This window comes from Papio anubis, chromosome 8 (genome assembly GCF_008728515.1).
Source record: "Papio anubis isolate 15944 chromosome 8, Panubis1.0, whole genome shotgun sequence".
NCBI classification, from domain to species: domain Eukaryota; kingdom Metazoa; phylum Chordata; class Mammalia; order Primates; family Cercopithecidae; genus Papio; species Papio anubis.
Genome location: NC_044983.1, coordinates 94,883,769 through 94,911,274, shown reverse-complemented (window position 1 = coordinate 94,911,274; position 27,506 = coordinate 94,883,769). Strand labels below are relative to the sequence as shown.

General features: G+C 33.7%; 1 protein-coding gene across 1 annotated transcript in view; it reads right to left on the bottom strand.

Moving 5' to 3' along the window:
- VPS13B (vacuolar protein sorting 13 homolog B) overlaps nucleotides 1-27,506 on the bottom strand; it is an 876,795-nt gene that overhangs the window by 366,018 nt on the left and 483,271 nt on the right. Inside the window, exons 28-30 of the mRNA XM_031669315.1 lie at nucleotides 24,107-24,173; nucleotides 19,804-20,212; nucleotides 11,236-11,347 (exon numbers count right to left, since the gene is read on the bottom strand). Of these exons, the coding sequence (XP_031525175.1) occupies nucleotides 11,236-11,347; nucleotides 19,804-20,212; nucleotides 24,107-24,173 (588 nt within the window). The remainder of the gene's footprint in view (nucleotides 1-11,235; nucleotides 11,348-19,803; nucleotides 20,213-24,106; nucleotides 24,174-27,506) is intronic.

The window sequence follows — 27,506 nt, the reverse complement described above, 5'->3', positions numbered from 1 at the left end:
CGGAATGCACTAAAAAGGATTAGCAAAAGTCTGCAAAAAATTTTAAAAAGGTTGAAAAACCTCACAATTGACAATGTTTAAAAAGGAGCTATGGAATAAATTAGTCAAAGATAAAATCCCAGAAGGAACTTCAGAAAACCCACAAATATTTATGGCATGAACAAAAACTGGTATGCAGAAGTTCACAAATGTCCAATTACAAGAAGAATATACTTCTCTCAAGTTAAAGATGAAAGTTAAAAAAACTTTTTAGTTAAAAATACCTCCAAAGTAAAAAGCTCTGCTTTAAATATTTTAAAGTTCTGTTATAACAAATGAAATACTCCTGAAAAAAGTATGAGGTAAATTATGTTACAATCACTATTTTAAAAATCTATTTGAATAGGTATGAAGAGCTTTTGTTAATATTTTATAAAATATGACAGAGCAATGAAATAGGTGGTCGACATATAATGTTAGATGACTTCCAAGTTTATATATCTAATTCTATAAACTCTATATTCAGATATGTAGCTTGAATACAGTATTTCTCAATTGCACAAGATTAGTGGAAAGAAAAAAATCTAAGTTACTAGACGCCTTCATAACATACTTAGTCAACTTTGCTGTAATTTTGGTATATAAGAAATGCATGTGAAGTCATTGTTTTAAAATAAAACCAATATTTTTTCATCACAATTTATAAAAATACTGACGTGTAAGTATACAATGGGAGGAAGAGAGACGTTTAACAAAAGTTTTAACATCTCTTTTTCTTTCATAATTTTGAGACAACTAGATTAATAACTAAATTTTACTAGGGGAAAAGAGAAACGATTCATAACGCTTCTGTTTTATAATGACTTTTAAATATTTCCTATAAATAACAGCCACAAAATACATTGACTTTGTTAATCAGATACATCTATGTAAATATTTATCTGGTCATTACTCATCTCAGAGCTCATAAGAGATGTGGGAAAAACCTTGATGGCAATCAAAATCATTACCTAGGGAGCTATATTTGTAGAATAAATGCAGTATTAAGCACATTCTGATTAAAATTCTCTTAAAATGGATTGTATGTTCAAGTACCTTCAAGTATCAAAGAGCTCAAACACTGAGATTATAAATGATTTTATTATAAATTGTAGTTTTAAGGTTATAATAAGTTCATTCTAGCCGAGACTATTCTAAGGAACACAAGGAGAATACACTAAAAATGGTACTTACTAGTTTTTTGCAACATTTAAATAATAACAAAATTTAATGGAACATAAATTTGAAACTTCAAAAATAAGTTTCAAACTTCATGCTATAGACTGATTATAAATAACCTGGTTAAACTAAAGCTGGTATGTCTTACAGGAAACTCAGATACAGGCAGCGAGATGTAGTGGTAAAGTGCATGAGCAACGGAACTGACAGTCCTGGTTCTGTCACTTATTATGTGTGGCCTAGGAGAAACTACTGAATGTCTACAGACTGAATATTTTATTTCTAAAATACAGATAATCGTAATACCTGACTCATGAGATTATTATAAGGCTCAACCGAGATGTAGGCATTGCATTGAAAGCAATACACAGAATCTTTGACACAAAGGAAGCACTCAGTAGATGTTAGCTATTACTACTGTTGCTACTGGTTTTTTTTTTTTTGAGACAGAGTCTCACTCTATTGCCCAGGCTGGAGTGCAGTGGTGTGATCTCGGCTCACTGCAACCTCCACCTCCCGGGTTCAAGTGGTTCTCCTGCCTCAGCCTCCCAAGTAGCTGGAATTACAGGTGCCTGCCACCATACCTGGCAAGTTTTTGTATTTTTAGTAGAAATAGGGTTTCACTATGTTGGCCAGGCTGGTCTCAAACTCCTGACCTCAGGCGATCCGCCCACCTCGGCCTCCCAAAGTGCTGGGATTACAGGCATCAGCCACCACACTCAGCCAACTGCTGTTACTATTACTATTATTTTATTATAATTGCATAAAGGTAGGTCAGCCATTGCTGTAGAAGGCCAAAGAAAGGAGACGTTACTTTCAAGAAAAAGATTATGAAAAATTTCAAAAAGAAAGCAAGATTTAACTGAGACATTAAAAAATACATGTGATTCTTAAGGATTTTTAAAAATTAAAAATAGTGTTGAACATCAAAGAGAAAACATTTTTAAAGGATTCAAACCCCCATTAATGTAAAGTTCTTCATAACAAAAACCCTGAAAGGCTAAACTGGAAGATAGCTATATTTCAAGAAAGTCGAAAATGCATACATAAACAAGAGCCACAGAAAGGCACATAATAAGCATTATAGGATTAGACAAAATATTTAACTTGAACAAGTGTCTTATGTAAAGAAGCAACTAGTGGTAAGATTTAAAGTATAGGATAAGGTCAGATCAGAGAGTAAGATGCATTTTGGGTTAAAAGACAAGGATTTTGTCATGTTAAAAACTGAACACTATGACAGGTGTTGAGCAGAGAGTTGATAAACGATGTTTCAGAGTGGTTTGTTAAAGCCCAAACACCTGTGGTATTTTAATTCACAAAGCAGTGTTGAATTGTGAATTACTTTGCCCTTGTGATTCAAATGGTAACAAAGAACACATAAGCTATAATAATTTCAATTTCCTATTTTTGCTGATATACTTGTTCTTCAAGAATTGCCCTGGTAACTATTTCACAGAAGGAAACATTTTTTCCTTTTACATTTTATAATGTATAATAAAGTTTGAGGTCAGGGAAGTCTCAGTCACAATATAGTATATGAGAGTTTTTAATTTTAATTGAACTTTAATAGTGAGGCATATTTTCTTGGTTTAAAACAGAAAGCAGTGTTTACATGAGGTTTTTTATCTTTGCTGTCTAAAACAGCTCAAAAACAGACCAGTATGATGGCAAGTCTAAATATGGTGACACTGAAAGATGACCACAATAGATTATTGAGTTTAAACACAAGCAAGTTAAAGAATACTATGTAGAGTATAATTCCATTACTTAAGACAGACAGACACACACGCATAGAGACAAACGGTCTGTGAGTGTTGATCTAACAGTGGCCACGGAGTAAAGAGGTGGTTACCATTCAGAATAAGCCCTGGCAAGGAGAAGAGCTGCATACACTTTGGCGTTACTTGATTTTTAAAAAATAAACAAGATTATCTTTTTATTTAAAAAAATTTAAATGTTTTAGTTATATAGGTTTATTAAAATAAAGATAGATGTACTTTCAAAAAAGGTATCATTCTGAAAATTTATTTATAAAATTTTAAAATGTTATTTTACCTTTTCTTATTTTAATTTCAAAATCAGAAGACTAAATCATAAGCTAAATTTTTAAAGAATCAATATTTTTAAAAAACAGGATATAAACAGAATTTGAAAAAAAGACCATTAAAATTTACTGAAAAGTATTACTTAAATATACTCATGAATAATTAATGGTAATATTTCTATTCTCTCTACTACTTCTAAAAAGAAAAAAACTTGAATGAAATTTACGAACACTTTTCTCTATTCCTTTCTGTGAAAACTGCGAATCTAGATGGAACTTCTGGGATCACGCTTTCTTCTTATACTAATTTTCGGAAGATAGGATACAATGCTGTAAGGATACTTAATGATAAAAATGAGACCATGAAAAAAGTTTAGGGTGCAAGTTCAAAACTTCTAATTTCACTTATTTCATCAACCTAGGCATTTTGGGAGGTATTATAGACAAAGCATGCAATTATTATGATATGGAACCTATCAAAATTACAATGTAAGATAATGTAGTTGAAGTCTTGAGTTCCGTGAAGTCATACAGTACCAATCGTTCCAGTCAAAAATATGTATCTACTATCGGTGTCTAGTCATCATAAACACTCAATGTCTGTTGAATAGCTGCAAATATTAATCAATGTATATTTAATAAATAAATGAATTAAAGTAATAAATGAATGCATACAAATGAAGGGCATAAATGTCTCAAAGATCCCTATTGTATTAGTAACTAGTAATTAGTAATAGTATTCTATTTCTTATAATAAAAGCTATTTTTAGAAAATCATTAAAAACCATGAAAATCAAGTCAAACTACTTACAGACAGTATTCAGAATCAGAGAAAATGAAATTTTCAGAAAAGACGTAGAAAGTATAAATAATATAAATCCAGTGTAATTCTTCTAGAGCAATTATAGCATAACATGGCTCAAGGTTCTGAGACTTGTTTTCATTATTTCATAGAAATATTTAATAGAAACATTAAATATATTTAATAGAAACAACCATACAAACTATAGTTAATAAGGTATAGAGGATACACCAGCATACTGCACAACATAAAGCTTCTAAGAAATATATGTCATTTATATAAGAGAAATGTAATCAAGTTTATTAACTTTTTTTTTTTAAGGCTAGTCAAGTGAAGCAGTGGAAGTGGAGAAGAAACGAAGAAATCTGTAACTGGTCATGATCAATTACTTGTAAACATCACTTCACTCGGACCAGACAATTTATTAAATCATTAATATGCTTAAGTTATAATATTTAAATATTTTCACCTTGTTTGTTTATAATCTCTAATCAGCCTATGAAAAAACACTTTCACCACGGGTAATTTTTAAAAATCTGCCTTTATAACATCTTACTTACCTGTTTCCTGCTTCTTTTTTGGCTTGAGACAAGGACTTGAAAAATTTCTCAGGAGAAGGGGTTGTGTAAGATAAAAAAACAACTTCAGGTCAGACAGTGCTTCAGGACTATGGTATAAATCAGGGATATGGTTGAACACATCACAGAATAGGAGAATCTCAGATTGAGTTTAAAGGAAACAGAGATCATCCTATCGAGGAGCTGGCAGTTACAAACCAGGTAGATTATCAGGCAAGGAGGAGGCAAGTAAAGAAGGTAAAGGTTATGGGAGGGCCAATGACAATACATACCTGGGCTACACATTGCATAGTCACTGAATAAATAACATGTTACGTATGTTCTGTTGTTTTCTAGTGGATCAGATGCTTTTGAGAGTAGTAAAGTACAAATTCATATAACGTGTTAGTTAACAGAAGTGTTTTATTATTTTACATTTTCTCAGTCACAGATTCCAAAAGTTAACCACTATCAACTAAAAGTTTACAAAAATTTTGATGTTATAAAAAGAATCCACTGAGAGCAACCTCGGATACGGAGTGGGAAAGACTGAGAATGGAGGATATTTAATGTTTCTCACAGAACCTTTCATGGTGTTTTGATTTTTAGCATTAAAAGTTGTTAGTATTCATTTAAAAAATTTTTTTTAAATGATCTCAGTTTAAAAGGTTTGTAAAAAAAATGGATTTAATCATCTCCTACAAAGGGTGTAGCCTCTGAAGTGGCATATCAGTATCACCCAGTAACGCTATCACACCCAGTCACCCAGGAGCCTAGAAGAAATGTAAAATTTTAGGCCTCAAACAATACCTTTTTAGTCAAAATCTGCATTTTATCAAGATCCTCAAGTGATTTGGAAACACAGTAAATTTAGGAATCACTGGTTTAATTTGACATAAATCATTTTCCCTTTTAAGCCTTGTATGTGGCTTATTAGTCTCTGCTACATCAGAAATGGGGAGCTCATTAACTCCTGAGATAGTCAACGTTTTCAAAAATAAACTCCTAATCTCCACTCACTCAATTCTCCAAAAATAAATCTTCCTACAGTTTTCCTTCTTCAGTTAATTTTCATCCTCCCAGTTGTTTAGGCCATATATAACTGAATTATCTTTGTATTCTTTTTCTCAAACCCTATGTGCAAATTCTCATGGCTCTACCTCTCAAACATCTCCAGAATCTGACTACTTCTCACCACTTCCACACTACTAACTTTGCCCAAGTCGCCACTATCTTCTTCCAAGATTAGAGCAATAGCTTTTCCCTTTCCCTTGCCTTTCCTTGCCTGAGTAATCTGCTTAAGTATAAAAAGAATCATGTCACTTCTCTGCTCAAACTCTCTGAAACCTTTCCATTTGATGACAAAATCAACTCCCCAATAAGTGAAAGAAATTCATATTATATATTCAGTTAACTCAAGTAGCAAAAATATTAATAATTCTTAACATGATTCTTTTAGGGTTGAATGTTACACTTCCATTTGTTCTGAATTGTGACTCCCTTTATTTTCAAATGTAGATTTAACCTCTTTTTAAATGTATATCTCTAGTCCCTTCTGGTGATCCCCCCCATTTCTTTCTGAAGCAGACATTTAGTAAATAACAAAAGCATTACATATTTCAAAAGTTTGCATGTGTGGATAATTCTTCCCCCACAACCATGTCTCACTCAAACTAATAGCCAAAGTCCACACAATGACCTATATGGCTCCTCTATAAGGTTGTTTTCCTGACAGCCTGCTAAATTCGCCCGGCATACAATGCTCCAGCCACCAGGGGCTTCTCTTACTTCTTCCTGCTTCAGGAGCCTTGCAATTTCTCAGTGAGGCGTCTTCTGACTAAGCCAGGCTGTCCACCTCTAACTCTCCATTTCTTTTTCCCTTCCCAGCTTTGTCTCCATGTCACTTATTAAATTCTAGTATACCCTATGCTCTATTTATTAGCTTGTAATTCTCTCTCCCATTAGAATGTAAGTTCTATGAGCACAGGGATTTTTCTTTCTTTTGTAAACTGACATACACCCAGTATCTAGAATAGTGCCTGATGTACAATAGGCTCCCCGAAAATAATTGTTAAATGAGTAAGAACAAAAAGCCCCAATTATTATTAGACTTTTATAATCTGAAAGATTTTCATTCTATTGAGCTGCAATTAGTGTCATTGTAACATTCACTGACTGAATGATCCTAGGTCTGTTCTTAGCTTTGGAAGGAATGAACTATTTCCTATGATACATTATCAGCTAGGTATTCAAAGAATAGTACCATGTTCCTAGGAGTTTTCTGTTTTTCAAATTTAATATACGCCATTATTTTAAACTGATGACAACACTAACTGCATAAACAAACAGGCAAAGAAAAAATAAAAACTCTATGCTTTAACTTTGTCCTCCCGCTTTTTAACTTTTTGTTGTTTCTATTTATATCTTATTGTACTGTCTATGTATTATTTTTAATCAGTTCATCTTTTAGTCTCTCTACTCAATATATGAGTAGTTTACATACCACAATTACAGTATTATAATATTCTGAGTTTTCCTGGGTACTTACTATTACCAGTGAGTTCTGTACCTTCAGATGACTTCTCATTGCTCATTAATGTCCTTTTCTTTCAGATTGAAGAACTGAATCCCTTTAGCATTTCTTGTAGGACAGGTCTCATGTTGATCAAATCTTTCAGCTTTTGTTTGAGAAAGCCTTAATTTCTGCTACAACACGTTTGAAGGATATTTTCACTGCATATACAATTCTAGGATACAACTTTTCTTCCTTCAGCACTTTAAATATGTCATATCACTCTCTCCTGGACTGTAAGGTTTCCATCGAAAAGTCTGCTGCCAGACATACTGGAGCTCAGTTGTATGGTTTTTGTTTGTTTTTGGAGACAGCGTCTCTCTCTGTCCCCCAGGTTGGAGCGTAGGGGTATAATCACAGCTCACTACAGCCTCAACCTCCTGTGCTCAAGTGATTCTCCCACCTCAGATTACAGAACAGCTGGGACTACAGGCGTATGCCACCACACCCGACTAATTTTTAAATTTTTTTACAGAGACGAAGTCTCATCATGTTGCCCATGCTGGTCTCGAACTCCCAGGTTCAAGCAATCCTCCCACCTAAAGCTTTCCAAAGGGTTGGGATCCCAGGCACAAGCCACTATACCTGACTCCATTGTATGTTATTTGGTTCTTTTGCTTGCTTCTTTTAGGATCCTTTTTTATCCTTGACCTTTGGGAGTTTCATGATTAAATGCCTTGAGGTAGTCTTCCTTGGGTTATATCTGCTTTGTATTCTACAACCTTTACTTGAGTTGATACCTTTCTCTAGGTTTAAGAAGTTCTCTGCTATTATAACCCTTTGAATGAACTTTCTACTCCTATCACTCTCTCTACCTGTCTTTAAGGCCAATAACTCTTAGCTATGCCCTTTTGAGGCTATTTTATAGACCTTGTAGGTGTACTTCATTCTTTTTTTTGTCTCCTCTGATTGTATATTTTCACACAGCCTGTCTTCAAGCTTACTAATTCTTCTGCTTGATCAATTTTGCTGTTAGATTCTGATGCATTTGTATGTTAATTGTATTTTTCAACTCCTGAATTTCTACTTGATTCTTTTAAATGATTTCAATCTGTTTGTTAAATTTATCTGATATAATTCTGAATTCCTTCTCTATTATTTTGAATTTCTTTCAATTTCCTCAAAATGGCTATTTTGAATTCTCTGTCTGAAAGGTCACATATCTCTGTCTATCCAGGATTGGTCCCTGGTACCTTATTTAGTTTGTTTGGTGAGCTCATATATTCCTCAATGGTTTTGATGCTTACAAATGTTTATCGGTGTCTGGGCATTTAAGAGTTAAGTATTTACTGTAGTCTTTGTGGTCTGGGCTTGTTTGTACCCATATTTCTAGGGAAATAATTCCAGTTATTTGAAGAAGCTTGGGTGTTGTGATCTAAGTTTTTGGTCATTGCAGCCATACCTGCATTAGGGAGTAACCCAAGCCCAGTAACACTGTGGCTCTTGCAGACTGGTAGAGGTGCCACCTTGGTAGTCTTGGATAAGATCCAGAGAATTCTCTGAATTACCAGGCAAAGACTCTTGCTCTCTTCCCTTACTTTCTCCCAAACAAACACAGCCTCTCTGTGCTGAGCTGCCTGGAGCTGTGGAAGGGATGTGTGTGTGTGCGTGACACAAGCACTGTGGCTGCCACCACCACTGGGACTGCGCTGGGTCAGACTTGAAGCCAGCACAGCACTGGGTCTCACCCAACACCTGTGGTAACCACTGCCTGGGTATGGCCTGTGTTCATTCAAGGCCCTAGGGCTCTGCAATTAACCAGGCTTGAGTCCTTCCCTTCAGAGTGGTGAGTTCCCCTGCTCCCAAGTGCATCAAGAGATGCTGTCCAGGAGCCAGGGCCTGGAGTCAGAAACCTTAGGAACCTACTCGGTGCTCTGTTCTACTGAGGATGAGCTGGCACCCAAGCCACAAGACAAAGTCCTTTCCCACTCTTCCTTCCCCTTTCACAAGCAGGCCCTGGCAACCTTTCTGTCTCTCTGAGTTTGTCTATTCTGGACATTTCATATAAATGGAATCATATAATATGTGGACTTTTGCATCTAGTTCACTGAGATTTTATGGTTAACAAAATCATAGGAATAATAAAATCAGCCCTAGTATGCAGGGTCTTTTGCTTTGTGTATTCACTTTTATTCTAACTGAGCTACTTCCACTCTGATTACCTCACTCAAAGGTGGTTTCTAATTCTGCTGTTACTCCTTTGATATTGATGATACAGCATTTCACTGAGCTCTTGAAACATTTTTGATAAACTCTTATGTGAACACCTTTTGTTAGTTTGTCTATTTAGAAATGACTTGAATGTGAGCGTTCAAAGAAAAATTATTAGGTTGAGTTTGCCATCCAGCATCTAGAATTTTACGTTTGACATTCTAACACATATTGCTAACCTTGGTCTACAGAGGCAACCCAAGTTACCCAACATGCTTGGAATTCAAGTTGTCCTGAGCCAAAGGAGCAGACAGCCTCACCCAAGAAGAGTTGGGCAAAAAAAAGAATAAAAGGAAGACCCTAAGAAATACTAATATCAAAGAGATTGTTTAAGAGGAAGACCAGTAAAGATGACTGAAAAGAAGCCGCAAGGCACACAGAAGGAAACCCTAAAAAAACAATTTGACACAACTGTTCCCAGTAAGTAAAAATACAACTCATGCAAAAGCCAGAAAGTGGAAAGGGTACAGGAGGAAAGGAATTATCCCAGTGGTTCACTTTACTGATGGTGATAGGATCTCTTAATATAACCTAGATTTCTTTCACCAAAAGTAAAGTAGGTCTCTATTTTAGGACCACTTACTTCTGAAGTAGAAAAGATAAAGACATCTGGAAGAATTTCCAAATATTAGAAAATTAAAGTATTCTCATCTATAATTTATATTCTATTAAATCATTTCCCTAGATCCTAAGGGAGTCGAAAGATAGGAATTGTAACCTTGGCTCTATTACTGTTTCACCAGGGACAACTACAGTATTATTCTAGTTATTCAGTTTCCTAATCTGTAAAATAGGGAAGTTGAGTTAGATAATTCCTAAAGCCCCTTTCAGCTCTGGAATCCTAAGATTATATATAAGTTAGCTACATGAAAACTTATTTAAGGGATGAATACTATTAAATACCCAAAAAATTAATACAAGGAAGAGATCATACATACATAAGTCAAAGGAAAAAATTATAACTCAAATATCAGAGAAATCTGAGAAATGAAGTTCCTAGATCTATTTAAATAAAAAATAGCCATCACCCTCTAAAGGGTAAATGTATCACCAAATTAGAATCTTTTCTTAGCAGTAACATTTACTGGAGAGCAGTAGGAATTTATTTTTTAGAAGAGACAACATCATCTGAAAAACAGACCAGCAAGAAGAATAAGACACTTGTTCATCTGTATTTCTGTGACTTTTCTCACTTGGTATTATTTGCAACTGTATTTTTCTGTCTGGCAGCAGTGCCAACTTCAGTATGAATCATATATTATTTTTATCATGTTGATTACATATGTTCACCAGTTTAGTTGTCCATATATGCTTGGTGTGGTTTGCAAATACTCAGTGACAAAATCCAGAGCATAGCATTTTCACAGAAAGTGTTTACTGTGAAATTTCTCTTTAGAAGTTTGCTTTTCTTTACAGCTTTGATCCATATGACATCCACATTCCTACATTTCAAATAATAGCTTTCACTTAAATTAATAAAATGTTTCACTTTGATACAACATGACTACAGTAGGATGTGGTGGTTCTACAGAGGACCTCGTTTTCTTATGTGATTAGAGATTTGGTCAAATTTGACATCTGCTAAAATTTTCCAAACTATGTTTCTTCAGTTTTACGGTGACTTAGTACTTACATTCTGTTATTCATCAACACTTCACAGAAATACTTGATTTGTCTGAATGAATTAAAAAACCCACAACTGAAGAAAATCAGAAAAACCTGGTTTTAAATATCAAAAGATCCTGAATGAGAAATATTTCTACAGGCCACAGTAAGTAAGTTATTGATCACTGTACGTCTTTGCAGGATGAAAATTGTTGCAAGACTGGACATAAGAAAATAAACTTACTGGTAAATATCTTTCCTAAGGACAGATCTGCCAAGGGGATTGTCAGCCTGGGGAGCCATGGCAACAGAGCCAATCTTCAAAACCACGGTGTCTTCTTTTGCTGCCTGATTAACTGTAACAAAAGAAGGAGATTCATGAATACACTGTGGATCTGTACATAACTTTATGCATAAGGAGAAATCTTTGAGGGAATGGAATACAGACACTTTAAGAGCAATACATAAGAAAAAGTAAAATGAAAAAAATCATGTTTAAAATAAAAATATTTGATTCTTTTAACTCTGTTCATACCCATTAAGTGGTTTCCTGTTAAAATACACAATTAAAATAGCAAAGAAAAAACAAACAACTCCACTCCCAACTTAAAAATTATAATATTAAATATATATAAGTAATATTGAAGACAAATGTTTATCTAACTTCACAATCTGTGTCTTTCTCCTAAATGATTTTCAGCTTTGGGTTCTTAATACTTCATTGTTGTCTACAAATATATTGAAGGATATTACAAAGTCAGTGACAAATTCTCAAAGCCATTTAAATTTACATGCTAAATAACAGTTAAATACAACACACACACACAAACATAAAGTATATCACTTTAAGCTCCAAAATGTCAGAAAATCCAAAAGAAACATGATGACTGCCACATTGAAGATGGAAAACACCAACTATTTAATATGGAAGAACGTATCAACCTGTTATTCCAGATAACTTTTTAATTTTAATAACTTCTACTGTAAAATTGCTTTAGAAATTGGAATCCCAGACCCCTTTAAAAGTTCTACCTCCTAATGACATCTAAAACTATGATAAATAATCCCAGAAAACAAAAAAAGGTAAAAGGATGTATCTGTTCTAATTCTTTTCTTTGTATTAAATAAAATGATATTTGACTATACGCTCTGATTTAGGGCTGAAGTTCAGCACCTTTTCCACAACTCGCCAGTAAATTCAATGTCTTTTCTAAGGACTGTTTGGGATGAATAGGAGAAATTAACGGCCCCATTCATTACATTTACATTTTACTCTCTATTCTCCAACAGATGATTCTACTATAGTAGCTGTATAAACACTGTTTAAAAAGTGCTAACAATATACAACTTTCTAGGTCTTGAAGTAAACGTATATTAAAACTTATAATTTCTCTCAAGGAACTACCATCTGCCAAAAATAGAACAGAAAATGACTGGCTGCAAGACCTAAGAAATATCCTGAACAGAACCTGCCTACAAAGGCATACAATCCATATTTCCCAAACTGTGGTGCCCAAAGAATGCAAAAGCTACAAGATTATTTCCAGCTGTATTTCCAGTATATTATTTCAGTGTATTATTTTCAGTATATTCAGTATATTTCAGTATATTTTCAGTATATTTTCAGTGTATTATTTCAGTATACTTGGTATGGTCTGATTCAGATTAGTCCAAGGAAAGACAGTCAGAATTAAGAAAATCAGAAAAAAGTTAGAAGAATAAGATATTCAGTGAGAGAAATAAGGAACCAGAATAAGATAACCATGAAGGGAGCAGGGTAAGGCAAAATAGTAGGAAGGTGGGAGAAGTGACAGCAAAAGGAGAAAGAAAAAGAGATGATCTATCATAACAAATATTAGCATGTGGATGTCACAGTAAAGACAGTATTTTTACAATTCCATAGCAAAACATCAAATAGAAAACTACTTCTCATGCAGCTGCACTATTTTCAAATAACTTAGAGGGTTGGTTTGATTATAGGTCCTTATAATATGAACGTTGTTTACATTTTACAGATCTTGCATTTTATGCCAAGCTTATCAAATAGTTCCATGTGGGTAAAACCTCTGATTAAGCAGCAGGCATCAATTAAATCAATAAATAGTAAGCCTGGAGAATAGACCATACCACAAAAGTGCAATTAGTGTATTTGCTAACCGTTCTTCCAGGCTACAGATACTACCCACCATATGAAAGTCTGAAATGTAACAGAAACATTGCAGTAAATGAGGTACATATGGAGGAGAAATGACGTACTTGGTGTTACATACAAAGCCAGATCCAAGAACAGAATTCTGTTTCTGTTAGGGCCAAAAGTGTTCTCATTAGATTATACTGACTGCTATAATAAAAAAATGAACATGTAATGCAGATCATTCATAAACTAGATTAAAATAAATAATTTGATTATCGAAATTATTCAGCTTATCAAAATATATCATTGAGATGTAAGAAAAAACAAAAAAATGTATTTATACATGAAAGTGCCTTGAGTCATTTCTTCAGCTACTTTATTGCCGCAAAAAAATCAGCTTCTCTTTTTTGGCTTATTTCACCTGTATTTAATAGTTGGACCATATGAGGAAACGTTCCTTCTAGAAATATTTTCAACATGAAAATTAATGCTTTCCTTCCTTGCTTTAACTCTATTTTTAAAAATTGAGCCTCATGAGGAACTACTCATTCTGGACATGCTAGATTTTAAGTAGTTCTCTATTGTGAAATAAAAAGATTAAGCTGGAAGTCAAACACCTGTAGATTTAGAATCCTGATAGTAACTGCACATAATGTAAACAATATCCAGGTTTAAAAGCCGATTTTCACTATTATTTTTCTAAATAAAATATTGGAATGTTAAATATATTTTTTATCATAAACTGAAATGTAGACATGATTAAAGAGTCTTACATTAATGTAGCATATATTATAAGTCTGAAAGATTTCATCTTTTCTCGGGGCAAGAGAGTGTATACACATGTATGTACAGATGTATGAATGTACATCTGTATGTGGCATATGGAAAGGCTATAAACAACTCTGAAATCAGGAGTTTGTATAAGTAACCAAAAGCTTGAATAAAGACCAGAATCTTCATGCAATTGTCAGATAACATAAGAATGTTGCTTACAACGAACTTTTCTTAATTCCAACCTGAATAAAAGTGTTTTGGATACTTCAACTTTCATTTAAGATTCTCAATATAAACTCAATTTAGTAAAACATTTGAAGTCTCAAAAGTATTTGAAATTGCCACTGTGTAATATTATGCTTTTATAAAGCCAAAACTGTTGTGACAGCTTTCAATAAAAGTTTTTAATTAGTTATTGCCATACTGGCAGTTGAAGACAAAAGTTTCAATAAATATGTAACCAATGACCACTATGCATATTAATAGAAAGTTTAGTTGTATTTAGTTTACCACTCATCTTTGACACAGATTACTTATTCAGTGACAGGCACGACTGCTCTGTGATATTTTTATAATAAAGTTTCTGCTGAAAAGAATGCTGTAGCAAGAGTTAGTTATTCTTTCACACTCATCAAAACAACTTACATATACTTTTTTTTTTTTTTTTTTGAGACACGGTCTCCTCCTGTCACCCAGGCTGGAGTTTGGTGGTGTGATCACAACTCACTGAAACCTTGACCTCCTGGACTCAATTTTTTCTTCCACCTCAGCCTCCTGAGTAGCTGGGACTACAGGCACAGGCCACTATGCCCAGCTAATTTTTATATTTTTTGTAGGATAGAGTTTCGCCATGTAGCCCAGGCTAGTCTCAAACTCCTGGGCTCAAGCTATATGCCTGCTTTGGCCTTCCAAAGTGCTGGTATTACAGGCATGAGCCACCATGCCTGGCCTACATTTTTAATTTAATTAATCTGATAATCATCTTATTCAAACTTTCTTGTAAAGGTTTTCTAGAATAAAATGAATAGTATACTCTTGACTCCAACTTACTAGAGTCATTGATGATATTTATTTCTAATGAAATTCCTCATTCAATCATGATTTCCACAGTCCGCATTACAGCTTTTAACATGTATTAAATGGACACATCCAATCTCCCATATAAAACATAATGTAAGAATTATCTATACTTTAAAATGGTGAATTTGTTATATGAATTTTACCGCAATGAAAATTTTTTCTTTGACCTTTTCATGGGTAAATTACGATTATTTAAATTAAGAGTAGCAAAGAAGAAAGATAAAGTATTAAAAAAATTAATATAATGTGTCAAAATCCGAAACTTTGGCATGCATTTTGTATTTGTATTCTTAGCTTAGGCACACAGTCTGGCTATTTATAACACCTCAGATACATAGAGATGCAGGTACAATTATAAAGATACAGATATATGCACAGATATAGAGACGCAAAGGCAGAACACAAAAAAGTAAACATATGAGCAATGCATATGCCAGACAAAAGGATTAATACACAAAAAAGTATTAATAAGGAAAAGATACGCAACTCCTTAAAAAACACTGTACTTTTCACTAATGAGACCTACAAAAGGCTAAAAATAACCTCTGCTAGGGTAAAAGTAAGAAATAGCAGCCATTTAGGAAGGTAATTTGACATCTCTTACTATTTTAAAGGTATGGAATCCTTTGATCTAGCAATCCTTTTGCTGGTAATTTATTCTACAGATACATACATCCAGGCCACACAAAAAAATACCACTAAAAAGTTGTTTGTTGCTAAAAATATGCATATCTGCAAAGGATTACACTTAACCTGAAAGTCCACAGAAAGACAAAAGAAATTATGTTTTCCAAAGACAACTATAACAACCTTCCCCCATCTCATATACTCTTATTCAAAGTGACCTTAGGAAGTACCTAGGCACATGAATTCTGAAATTATATGTTAAAACCCCACCACAGCCACCACCAAAAAAAGAAAAAGCAGCAGCAGCAGCAGCAGCAGCAGAAGTGGAAGCAGAAGCAGCAGCAGTAGCAGCTTTAAAAATAAGATGGCAGAAGTCTGGAAATATTTCTGCAATTAAAATTAGTTGAAGGATTTTCCCAGTTGAAGCAACTCAATAGGAAACAACAAAACTGTGTGATATGTAGTATTAATGTTTATAACACAATAAGCCCAAAACAAAAACATATAAACAAACAAAAAAAGCCCCACAGAAAATAAAGTTGTTCTTTTTTTCCCTCACCTTTCTTAAATAGAATGAATTGTAATCTTTTTGTCACAAATATATCAGTGAAACAGAACCTGTTTCATTAAACCTTTGGTAAGTGTAACAGAAAATAAAGCTAGAGTTAAACAATGAACTTCAGACTTCTGCCTCACCACAGAGCTGCTCAGGTGCTCAGCACACAGCTGCTGCTATGCTAAGCATGAGCTCCGTTTGCTCTTCTTGTTGACTAAACTATGCCTGCATATTGGCATTGTTCGGAAAATACCACAAATTGTACTCTAATCCACAAGGGCTTTCAAGAAGTTTGGTAGTTCCTCAAAAACAGAATTCCAAACAGAATTACCATGGGACCTAAAAATTCCACTCTTAGGTGTACACCCCAAAAGAAGTGAAAACAGGGCCTCCAACAGAAACTTCCATGCCAGTGTTCATAGCAGTATTACTCACATTAACCAAAAAAAAGGGTGGAAATGACCCAACTGCCCGATAGATTAATTAATAAACAAAATGTGGTATATCCATACAAAACAATATTATTCAGTTATAGCAAGGAATGAAGTTCTGATATGTGCAGCAACTTGGATGAGCCTTGAAAACATTATGCTAAGTAAAGTGAGCCAGACACAAAAGGATAAACATTGTATAATTCCACTTACATGAAATTTCTAGAGTAGGAAAATTTATAGAGACAGAAAATAGATTAGAGGTTACCAGAGGATGAGGGTAGCTATTACTTAATGGATACAGAGCTTTTGTTTGGGGTGACAAATACATTTGGAAATAGTGGTGATGGTTTCACAACATTGTGAGTGTAATTATTGTCACTGAATTATATACTTAAAATGATTAAAGTAGAAAATTTGTTATATATATTTTACCACAATAAAAAAGAGAGAAAAAAAAAGGTTTCCAAATTAACAATGAAAACTATTTACATTTATAGGCAAATTTTGCCTTAGGAGGAAATATTTATCACTATAAATAAGACCCCTCTAGTGAAGACCACCTAAAGGCTATGACGAACACTGACATGGATGGTGAAAATAAGTCAGTCATGGAGGTTTCTCTCACGGATATTGCCACAAAAATTTGAGTCAAAGGAGCTCTGCAATGAAGATCTAATTGCAATGAAAGAGCAATTTACTGTAAAAATATTTCCTCACTAACAAATACCAAAGACTTTCAGATGCTTTCAGGACATGAGATAGATAAGATATTATAAGACAAATGAGAAAATTTTGAATATAGATCAAATGCCCACATTGAGGAGCCGCTATGTCTGATTCAGAAAGATTTACCAGTATATACATTATTAAATACCCATTTTAAAAGTCTCAGCCCGGCTGGTCAAAGATGCAGAAAAACAGCACACTGATATTGTATCATATTCTTGGTCAAGTTTTAAAACGTAATAAGTAGGCACTGAATCATACACATTTGGTTTGTTTTTAAAAATTTAAACTTGTTACTGAAATTGATATTTTATGGTGTAAAATGGGTTTTCAAGAAGGAAACCCTAAATTAAAACAGTGTAGGGAATAATATGGGATAAATGACTAAATGTAGTGTCCATTATACAATTATTATTCAGATACCATTACATCATAAAATTTGAGAATCATTTATAAATCATGAACATTTCTTTATTACTAAAAAAGTCTACCAATCAGGTAAGTTGCTTTACTTCCTTTTCTGTCTCTATGGCCTCTCACTATTTCCTCAGCTTTTTTCACAGAGATTCTCCCTGTATTTTTGTATACCTCATACCAACCTCTCACCTCTAACACCATATTATTTCTTATGTTTCAATGAAATTTTGGCCTTCCCAAATGTTTACATTAAACTGAAAATAATTTTACAATTAAGGAATGGGGAACATAAAACAAACACTTCAAGAAATATTCAGAAAATCATAAAAGCCTACTAACATATTTTAAATGAAATACAGGAACTCACAAGTTAGAAAAATGAATATTTTATACCAATCAGAGAGGTATTTGTGGAAAACAATATCCTTGTATAAAAACTATACTTAGAATTTTTTATATTATATAGTATAAAACTTTCTTATTTTTATCTAGAGATAAAACTTCTGTAATTTTATTTTAATAAAATAGATACTGTAACATTATGGTTTTTGTTTTTTTTTTTTCCCTCGAGATGGAGTCTTGCTCTGTCACCCAGGCTAGAGTGCAGTGGCAGTATCTCGGCTCACTGCAACCTCTACCTCCTGGGTTCAAGCAGTTATCCCACGTCAGCCTCCCAAGTAGCTTGGATTACAGGTGCGTGCCACCACGCCTGGCTAATTATTTTGTATTTTTAGTAGAGACGGGGTTTCACCATGTTGGCCAGGCTGGTCTCGAACTCCTGACCTCGTGATCTGCCCGCCTCGGCCTTCCAAAGTGTTGTGATTACAGGCATGAGCCACTGCACCCGGCCCATGGTCTTTATTAAATGTAATGAACTACCCCAAATTCTTCTCCCAAATCACTGATAAATTTGGTGTAATAAAGACAATCTACTGTTTTCATGGTGTTTTCCTCCCATTCTCAGTTGTAATGCCAAAAACAGTTTGATAATCTCCCCGATCTTTTGTGTCTGTGTCTCTTCCAAGGTTGAGAACAAATGTTATTATAACTGAAACTATGATCCTCAGGGAATTACCTGTGTAAAAATGTAGATTTCTGTTTTCTAACCTATGTAACCTTAATGTAAATTACACTATCTAAAATTTCATTAGGTGCTCCTATATAACAAGAAAAAGCATAAACGTCATTACCTTTGCAATGAATATACAGCTTCTTACTTTTCTGCTTAGCGAGTTGTTTATCACTTGTAATTGGTCGATAAAGACTAACTCTTATTCATAACCATCCATGTGTTTCTACAAACTATCTGAACAGATGAAAACAATTGTATACTACTGTCAGAATATAGGATATTCAGAGAATAGTAATTTCATATCTCAAAGTAATCAATTTGAAGATCGCTTCTAAGAAAAATTAGACATAAAAAGTAGAAACTGGCTTGTATTAAGAATCTGTGAGTATAATACATTGAATTTAGTTCTAGACACCTTGGTAATTAAGGACTATAAGGTTCTACAAATATTTTATTACAAAAATGATATGCCAAGTAGCTGGGGCTACAGGTGTGCACCACCATATTGGGCTAGTATCTTATTTTTGTACATATGGGGTCTCACTATGTTGCCCAGGCTGGTCGGAAACTCCTGGGCTCCAGTGATCCTCCTACCTTGGCTTCTCAAAGTGTTAGGATTACAGGCATGAGCCACTGTGCCTGACCTCGTTTTTAAACAAAATTTTAGTTCTATTAGATATATAGAACCCAATATTTGAGTTCAGTAAAACAAATGTCACAAAGTATATATATGCTTTACTGGCAAAAGCCTTGAAGAAAAAAAATCCTCATATTTCTTATCCTACTAACAAAGTCAGATACTTACATAGTATTCTGATGTATTTCCTAATGATTTATAGAATATCTATATTTCTTCTCTATAAAATATACCAAACCGCAAAGCACAACCAACTGCTCATATTTTTTAAAAGAAACAAAAAACCCCAGAAAACTAAGGTCTCTAGAAGAAAATTATTTAAAATCAGACCAAAAAAAAAATCAGAAGACAATACCTTCAACAGTTGGCTGCATTTCTTCTGTTTTTGGCATAAAAATTCTGATTACACTTGTGTTGATATAAATCAAAGGTAAATTGCGGGATGTCAGTGTATGGGTCCTCATGGGCTGACCAGGAGATTTTGTTTTCTCTTTTTGGGTCTTTGGTAGTTTTGCTTGAAATATACTTGCAATGGCATTAAGTAAAGGAAAATAAAGAACAATATCAAAAGCTTGTGCTGAAAGAAGAATTTCATGAAGAAAATGAGGAGAACCATCCATTAAGCCTTCAGATAACTTATGAAAACTTCTTCGCTCATTTCTTGATGTTAACTTGTGACGGACATTTTTTGTTACAGCTTTTGTGTATGTCAGAGAGAGGAATCCATGCTGCTGATGAGTGCCATCTAGAAGTTTTGTAGTTGTCTGTTCCAGAAAAAGGAAATCAAAATACACAGTTCATTAAAAACATTTTTTAAAAAATTGGAAAGAAGAAAATGATCTCAGTGAGTATTTTTACCTGTTGGTCTTACCCTACACTTCTTAATAAACACATGACTGATCAATTCTGCAGATGGGGACAAAAAACTTCTAAGATGGTTTGAATCACTGAACTAAAGATTGGAATCCTGAGTTCCAGTTCTAGATCTTGAGGAAGGTAATTAATCTTTTTGTGGCTATTTCTGTGACTTCTGCATTTTCTGTAACATTAAGAATTTGGGGCTGGGGTGTAGTAGCTCATGTCTGTAATCCCAACACTTTGGGAGGCTAAGGTGGGCAGATAACTTGAGGCCAGGAGTTCGAGACCAGCCTGGCCAACATGGTGAAATCCCGTCTCTACTAAAAATACAAAAAATTAGCCAGATGTGGTGGTGTGGTAGTACATGCCTGTAATCCCAGTTGCTCGGGAGGCTGAGGCACAAGAATCGCTTCAACCCGGGAGGCAGAGGCTGCAGTGAGCTGAGATTGAGCCACTGCACTCTAGCCTGGGCAACAAAGTGACACTCTGTCTCAAACAAAAAAACTAGGTTGGAAAAGACTATCTTGATTTTATCTTTTCATTTCATGAAAATTTTTCATTATGAGTACTAAGAGGCTGTAATAAAAAGTATCACAGGTCACAGAAAGGTTATTTACTCAGGTGAAATTGAAATAACCACATTATATATTTTTATTTGAGACCAAATCTAAACAGGCCAGATGATTACCTTCACTAGATAGGATATAACAGTTGTGGAAATGGAGTTTTTCCTTCAATAATTTGGCTCATTTATACAAAGACAGAGTCTATAAAAGAAGCCTCATTGATACCATGCTTTGATAACTGAACTAAACAGTTACTGCATATTTAAACAGTAATGTGATGCAACAATATAACATTTGTCTTTCAGAATTTGCCTATTATCAATAGCTAACATATTGTTTATAAAATCTAATTATCACTATCCTGTAACTCATAATCTTTGCATATACTACTATATTAGTACACATATAACATTTAACTGAGAGTAAAATAATTATCATAACTTCAATATTTTTGCTAAACTATCTCAATTAGCTCTCCTATTCAAATTGCATACTATAAACAAGTTATAGTAAAACAGTATGCTTTTAAAGAAGTAAAGTAAAACGTATACTTTCGTATTCCTCAACATACAAAAGAATATCACTTGAAAAAAATCTTCCTCAACCAATTAACAGACATGAAATATTGTTTTGGAAATTACTCAGCACAGAATTAGAGGAGAACTGTTATATTCCACATTCCCTGCCCCTCTTTCCAACACCTGAAAAAGTTAGTAGGGTCCAAAGAGGGGATTTTTAAGAGGAGAAGTGAACTGGAACAAAGCAAAAAGAAGAAAATATATTCACATAAACAGAAAATAAAAGAGAAATAGGAAAGCTGTAATGAGTCTGAGCCTATATTATCCCATCACTCCTAAATTTCTTTTGCTTCCATTTTCTTCCTCTTATTTTGTTGCCTATCACCCACTGACGTGGTGAGAGGAAAAAATATGCAATTCAGTTACCACTGTTGAGTTTGCTTTTAATTTAGACTTTATAATGAAGGAAGATAAGAAAATAAATTATCTTCGTTTTTTTTTTAATTGACCATTAAAAAAACCCCGGAAAGTAAGCATTAAATAGTTGTGCAATATAATCATCTTTCCCCATAACAGCCTGCTCTCAAAGCATTTGTCACTGTTCCCAACATTTTCACTAATTCTCCTCTGACTCCCCTTCTTTTTTATTTCTGCACTCAAAACAAAAAGATGCATAGTAAAGCAGGAAAAGTGCTACCAGTTTTATTACCATGTTGCTGGACAATGAGCAATAATGGATGGAGACGAATTGTTAAGGTATATCCCCAGTGGAAGAGGCCACAATGATCACAGTGATGTTGTTTGTTCTAAGTGTCTAAACTGGGGAGAGGGTTAGTACTGACCACTAATCTAAAAAATCTAATTCATAATAAATCTTTATTAATAGCAACATTTGAATCCTGGAAAGAGTATAAAAGGTATTTCAATGTATAAATGTTTTAATTCGGAAAAATATTTTAAACACGTGGAATGTAAGCATATTTGAAAGGTAAGCTACATGAAGAAAGGGTGCTGTTTTTTTTTAACTGCTGCATTCCTAACTCCCTTACAATAAGGGAAAAAATGAACATTAGTTGAGGTAATATAAGTATCACTTTTCATACAGTAATAATACTTTATACTATTCAAATGTCAAAAAACACTAAGAAACTTTTTAAATGGCATTTAATTTATACATTTAGAAAGAATTTCTGAAGAACATTAATGATAAATTTAGGGTTTCTTTATGAATATTTGTTAAAATTATTAAGAATGTTTTTCATAGACTCTAATGAACATTCAAAGAGAGGAAAATAAATCTAAACACTTCCTCTAACACAAAAGCCACATTTTTTTCCCTGCACTAATGATTAGAGACTATTGCTAGTAAAAGCTCAAAATAAAATCAGAACACATCTCTTGCTATGCAAATATACTATTAAACATTAAATTTAAGAACAAAGTTAACTTTAAGAATATCAGTTAAAAGAATTAGCTTAAGAACATATCTAGATATGTTGTACCATTAGAAAAGGCAAGGTTCTAAACTTCTAAAAGTCACTGATATAGCCTTGTGTTCATCTACCTAGTCAATGACAGAAATGCAATCTTGTTCAGATTCAAGAAGGTCCCACACAAGTTACTTTGAATTAGTTGTAAGAAAACAATGGCATAATAATAGAAAAAAAATTTAAAAAGCAATCTTATTAAGAATCATTAGAGGAATGACAAAAGCAGTATTGGTCAACTCTTGATCATTCAATACATGCACAATTTTAAAAAATATATTGAATGTACTACTTTGATTTCCTTATATTGATGATAAAATTAGTCTGTACTCATGCAAGTGACCCAGAAACAGGTTATAGTGGAAAAGCAGTTCTACGATTTTAAATTACATTATACTTCATTTATAAAGTTTATGATATAGAGGAAAACACAAATCAAGAGTTGACTCTATGAATCATTCCATTCCTTCTCTGGGTTCCTGTTAATGGGAGTCGTGTAGCATAATTTAAAAGTAATTTCTTACAGAAGGAAAGAAGCCAGAGCAATTACTGAAAGGGTCCTGCTTGCTGATGGGTCGAACCAACAAGGTGCGTCTGTTCAGCTTGTCAGTACAGGAAAGGAAGACACCTCCACATTGCCCCAAAGACCAACACTCTTCCCCAAGGCTTGAGGTGATGGACAGGAGCAAAGAAGGTGAAAAGACAAAAAGCAATAAAAGCCATAAGCAAAAAAAAAATCTGGATAGTTTTAAATTCTCCTCAAGTTTGCATAAATTTCGATTTGAGCAACTGCTAGGTATGGCCTCTGCCTGGACCATCTTCTGCAAAAGCAATGTTAATGAAAGTAAACAAAAAATAATTGCTTTTAGTATAAAATTACAACTTCTAGTTTATGGTAAAGAACAATCCAGCATGAACTCACATAAGAATTGGGAAACAATTCCAAAAAGTCAACATAATAGTACACTAAAGATAAAGTATATTAACAAAAGCAAGCCTACCTTTGCCTTTTTGATAAATTAATTTTTATAACAGGAAGATGGTTACAAAACAAGAGCAGCTTCAAAGAATAAATAGCTTTAAATTTATATGTAATTTTGAAGAAACAGGTTAATAAGAAGTTATTCTGAACTCAAATTCTTGTAACCATTAGTCCTATTTTATTAAATAACAAAGATAAACAGTTTAAAGTATATTTTCAAAAATCATAATAACTAAATGGGTCTCACCACAGATTTTTCTTTGCATTGTAGAAATACTCCTTCAAAATGTCCTGACTGCCAACCTTCCCCTGGCCTGGAAAACATAAGTTCACCTTATCTGTTCTCTTCAATTTTTCTGAGTTAAGAAATTGAACATATATAACTATTTCAAATACATCTAAAGTTCACAACACTGCATTGAACTAAAACATAAATCTGACAATGCAATCAATAGAACAATTTACATTAGCACCACACTCTGATAGTTCTGCATAAGAACATTTGTCTTCATGGTAAATTATATATTTATTTGGCTGATTATTTACTTCCATCTCCTCCACAAGAGTAACATCTATGTTTACTTTTCTTTTTTAAAGATGGGGCCTTGCTCTGTTGCCCAGGCTGGAGTGCAATGGCACAATCATAGCTCACTGTAACCTTGAACTCCTGGACTCAAGCAATCCACCCACCTTAGCCTCCCCAGCAGCTGGAACTACAGGCATACACCACCATGCCCAGCTACTTTTTGTGTGTATATGGTGATGGGGTCTCGCCATCTTGTCCCAGCTGGTCTCAAACTCCTGGGCTCAAGCAATCCCCCTGCCTTGGCCTCCCAAAGTGCTGGGATCACAGGTGTGAGCCACCATGCCAGGCTATTTTTCTTAAACACTACATCCCCAGTACTCATTTAGCATAGCACTTGGTGCATACCACACACACAACAAACATATATTTTTAATAAATTAATAAATTATCTGAATATTTATAATTTATAAAAATTTAGCAGTAAAGTCAGGGATAAAGTACAACATAATACATAATATTCATGACATTAAAAATTATTTCAGCTAAAATATTGTACTATCACTTGCAAAGATCATTTTTATACAGATACATACCATTTCAAAGGAACTAAAGAGTTGAACATTCTATGATCAAAAGCCAATTAATAATTCACTGTTTAGTATGACAAAAATAATTATCATATGATTGGTAAGTTAATACTATTAGAAGAAGTCCTAACACATATCCAGCAAAATATTTTTATCCCATAATTGTGACAGATTTGATAATTATTGACAGACAATATGATATATGCAATAATGGATAAAAATTCAAACACTTTTAATGTAGAACTAGGAACTTGGAAAATTAAAAATAATTTTTTAGAGTATGTAATACATCAATATATGTACAGAAACATAAAGGTGCTTCTGGTGGCACACAATAAAAAATTGTTAAATAAATAAATGAAAGAAATGGATTTTAAGGCTGTTTCTAAGCCAAAAACTACAAAATTGAAAATATGATGCTATTTAAAATATTTTTGAAAAACATTTGTTTTTCAAAACAATTTTTATGGCATGTGAATTTTAGCTCAATTACAAAAAGAAGCATCACTGTACTACTATAAAGCCAAAAAAAAAGGCATTTGTATTTTTGTTTCAGAAAAATTTATGATAAAACCTGTACAGAGCTTTGTGAAAACATCTGAAAACTTTTTTACTAATGTTACTATTACAAGCCATGCATATTTGCATGTAATTATACTTTTGATAGAAATTTATTATGCCAGAAACAATGGTTCTAGGAACATCCACCATATACATAATAATCATCTGTGAGATGAGAGTCATCAAAGTGCTTAGGAAATGAGCTATTGCTCCATCTCAGTGCATGATTATACTGGTATAGAGAATGAATGGGAATTATACAGCAAAAATCAAAGCCATCAACTATGTTGCAGGCATCTAAGCAAATATAAAATACAGAAAATAAATTATGTAAGATTATTAGTAAAAGTAGCTTATTTCATTTAATATGGCAATGTATATATTTATGAACAGATTTGTCATCTTATAAAACAAAATTTTATTATACTCCATACATGGACAAATACGAAATAAAATTAACCAATATATCTGTTAAGAACCCTCTTTGAGAATAAGTACAGGCATACCTCGGTTTTATGGGCTTTGCTTTATTGCATAGTGCAGATATTACATTTTACCCAAATTGAAGGTCTACGGCAGCCTTACATTGAGTAAGTCCATCAGCACCATTTTTTCCAACAATATATGCTGACTTCCAGTCTCTGCGTCACATATTGGTAATTCTTACAATATTTCAAACTTTTTCATTATTATTATACAGATATATGGTGACCTGTGATCAGTGATTTTTGACGTTATCATCATAACCATTTCAGGACATCATGAACAGTGCCCAAATAAGACGCAAACTTAATTGATCAATGCTGCGTGTTTTCTGATTGCTCCACCGACCCTACTATTTCCCATCTTTCTCCCTCACCTCAGGTCTGCCTTTTCCTTGAAACATAACAATATTGAAATGAAGCCAATCAATAACCCTACAATGGCCTCTTAAGTGTTCCAGTGAAAGAAGAGTTGCAAATCTCTCACTTTAAATAAAAATCTAAAAATGATTAAGCTTACTGAGGAAGGCATATCAAAAGCCGAGATAAGCAGAAAAGAAAGCTTCTTGTGCCAAGTTGTGAATGCAAAGGAAGATTCTTGAAGAAAATTAAAAGTGCTACTCCAGAGAACTCGCAAATGATAAGAAAGTGAAACAATCTTATTGCTGATAGGCAGAAAGTCTGAGTGGTCTGGGTAGAGGATCAAACCAGCCATACCATTCTGTTAAATCCAGAGCAAGACCCTAACTCTCTTCAATTCTAGAAATTGAGAGAGGTAAGAAAGCTGCAGAAGTTAAGTTTGAAGCTAGCAGAAGTTAGTTCATGAGGCTTAAGGAAAAAAACCATCTCTATAATATTAATGTGCAACATGAAGCAACAAATGCTGATGGATAAGTGGCAGCAAGTTATACAAAAGATGTAGCTCAGTTCACTGATGAAGGTGGCTACACTAACAGATTTTCAATGTAGACAAAACAGTCTTCTCTTGGAAGAAGATGCCATCTAAGACTGATAGACAGAGAAGAAGTCAATGCCTGGGTTTAAAGCTTCGAAGGACAGGCTGACTCTCTTGTTAGAGGTGAATGCAGCCGGTGAAGTTGAAGATAACGATCATTTACCATTCTGAAAATCCTAGGGCCCTTAAGAATTATGTTAAATCTACTCTTCTCCTGTGCTCTACACGTGGGAATAACTAAGCTTGGATGATAGCACATCTGTTTACAGCATGGTCTCCTGAATATTTTAAGCCCTTTGTTGAGAATGGCTGCTTGTTTACAAAACAAAATCCTTTGAAAATATTACTGTTCATTGACAATACACCTGGTTACCAAAAAGTTCTAATGGAGATACACAAGGAGATGAATGTTGTCTTCATGCCTGCTAACATCCATTCTTCAGCTCATGGATCAAGTAGTAATTCTGACTTACAAGTCTTATTACTTAAGAAATACATTCTGTAAGGCCACAGTGTGTTAGTCCATTTCGCATTGC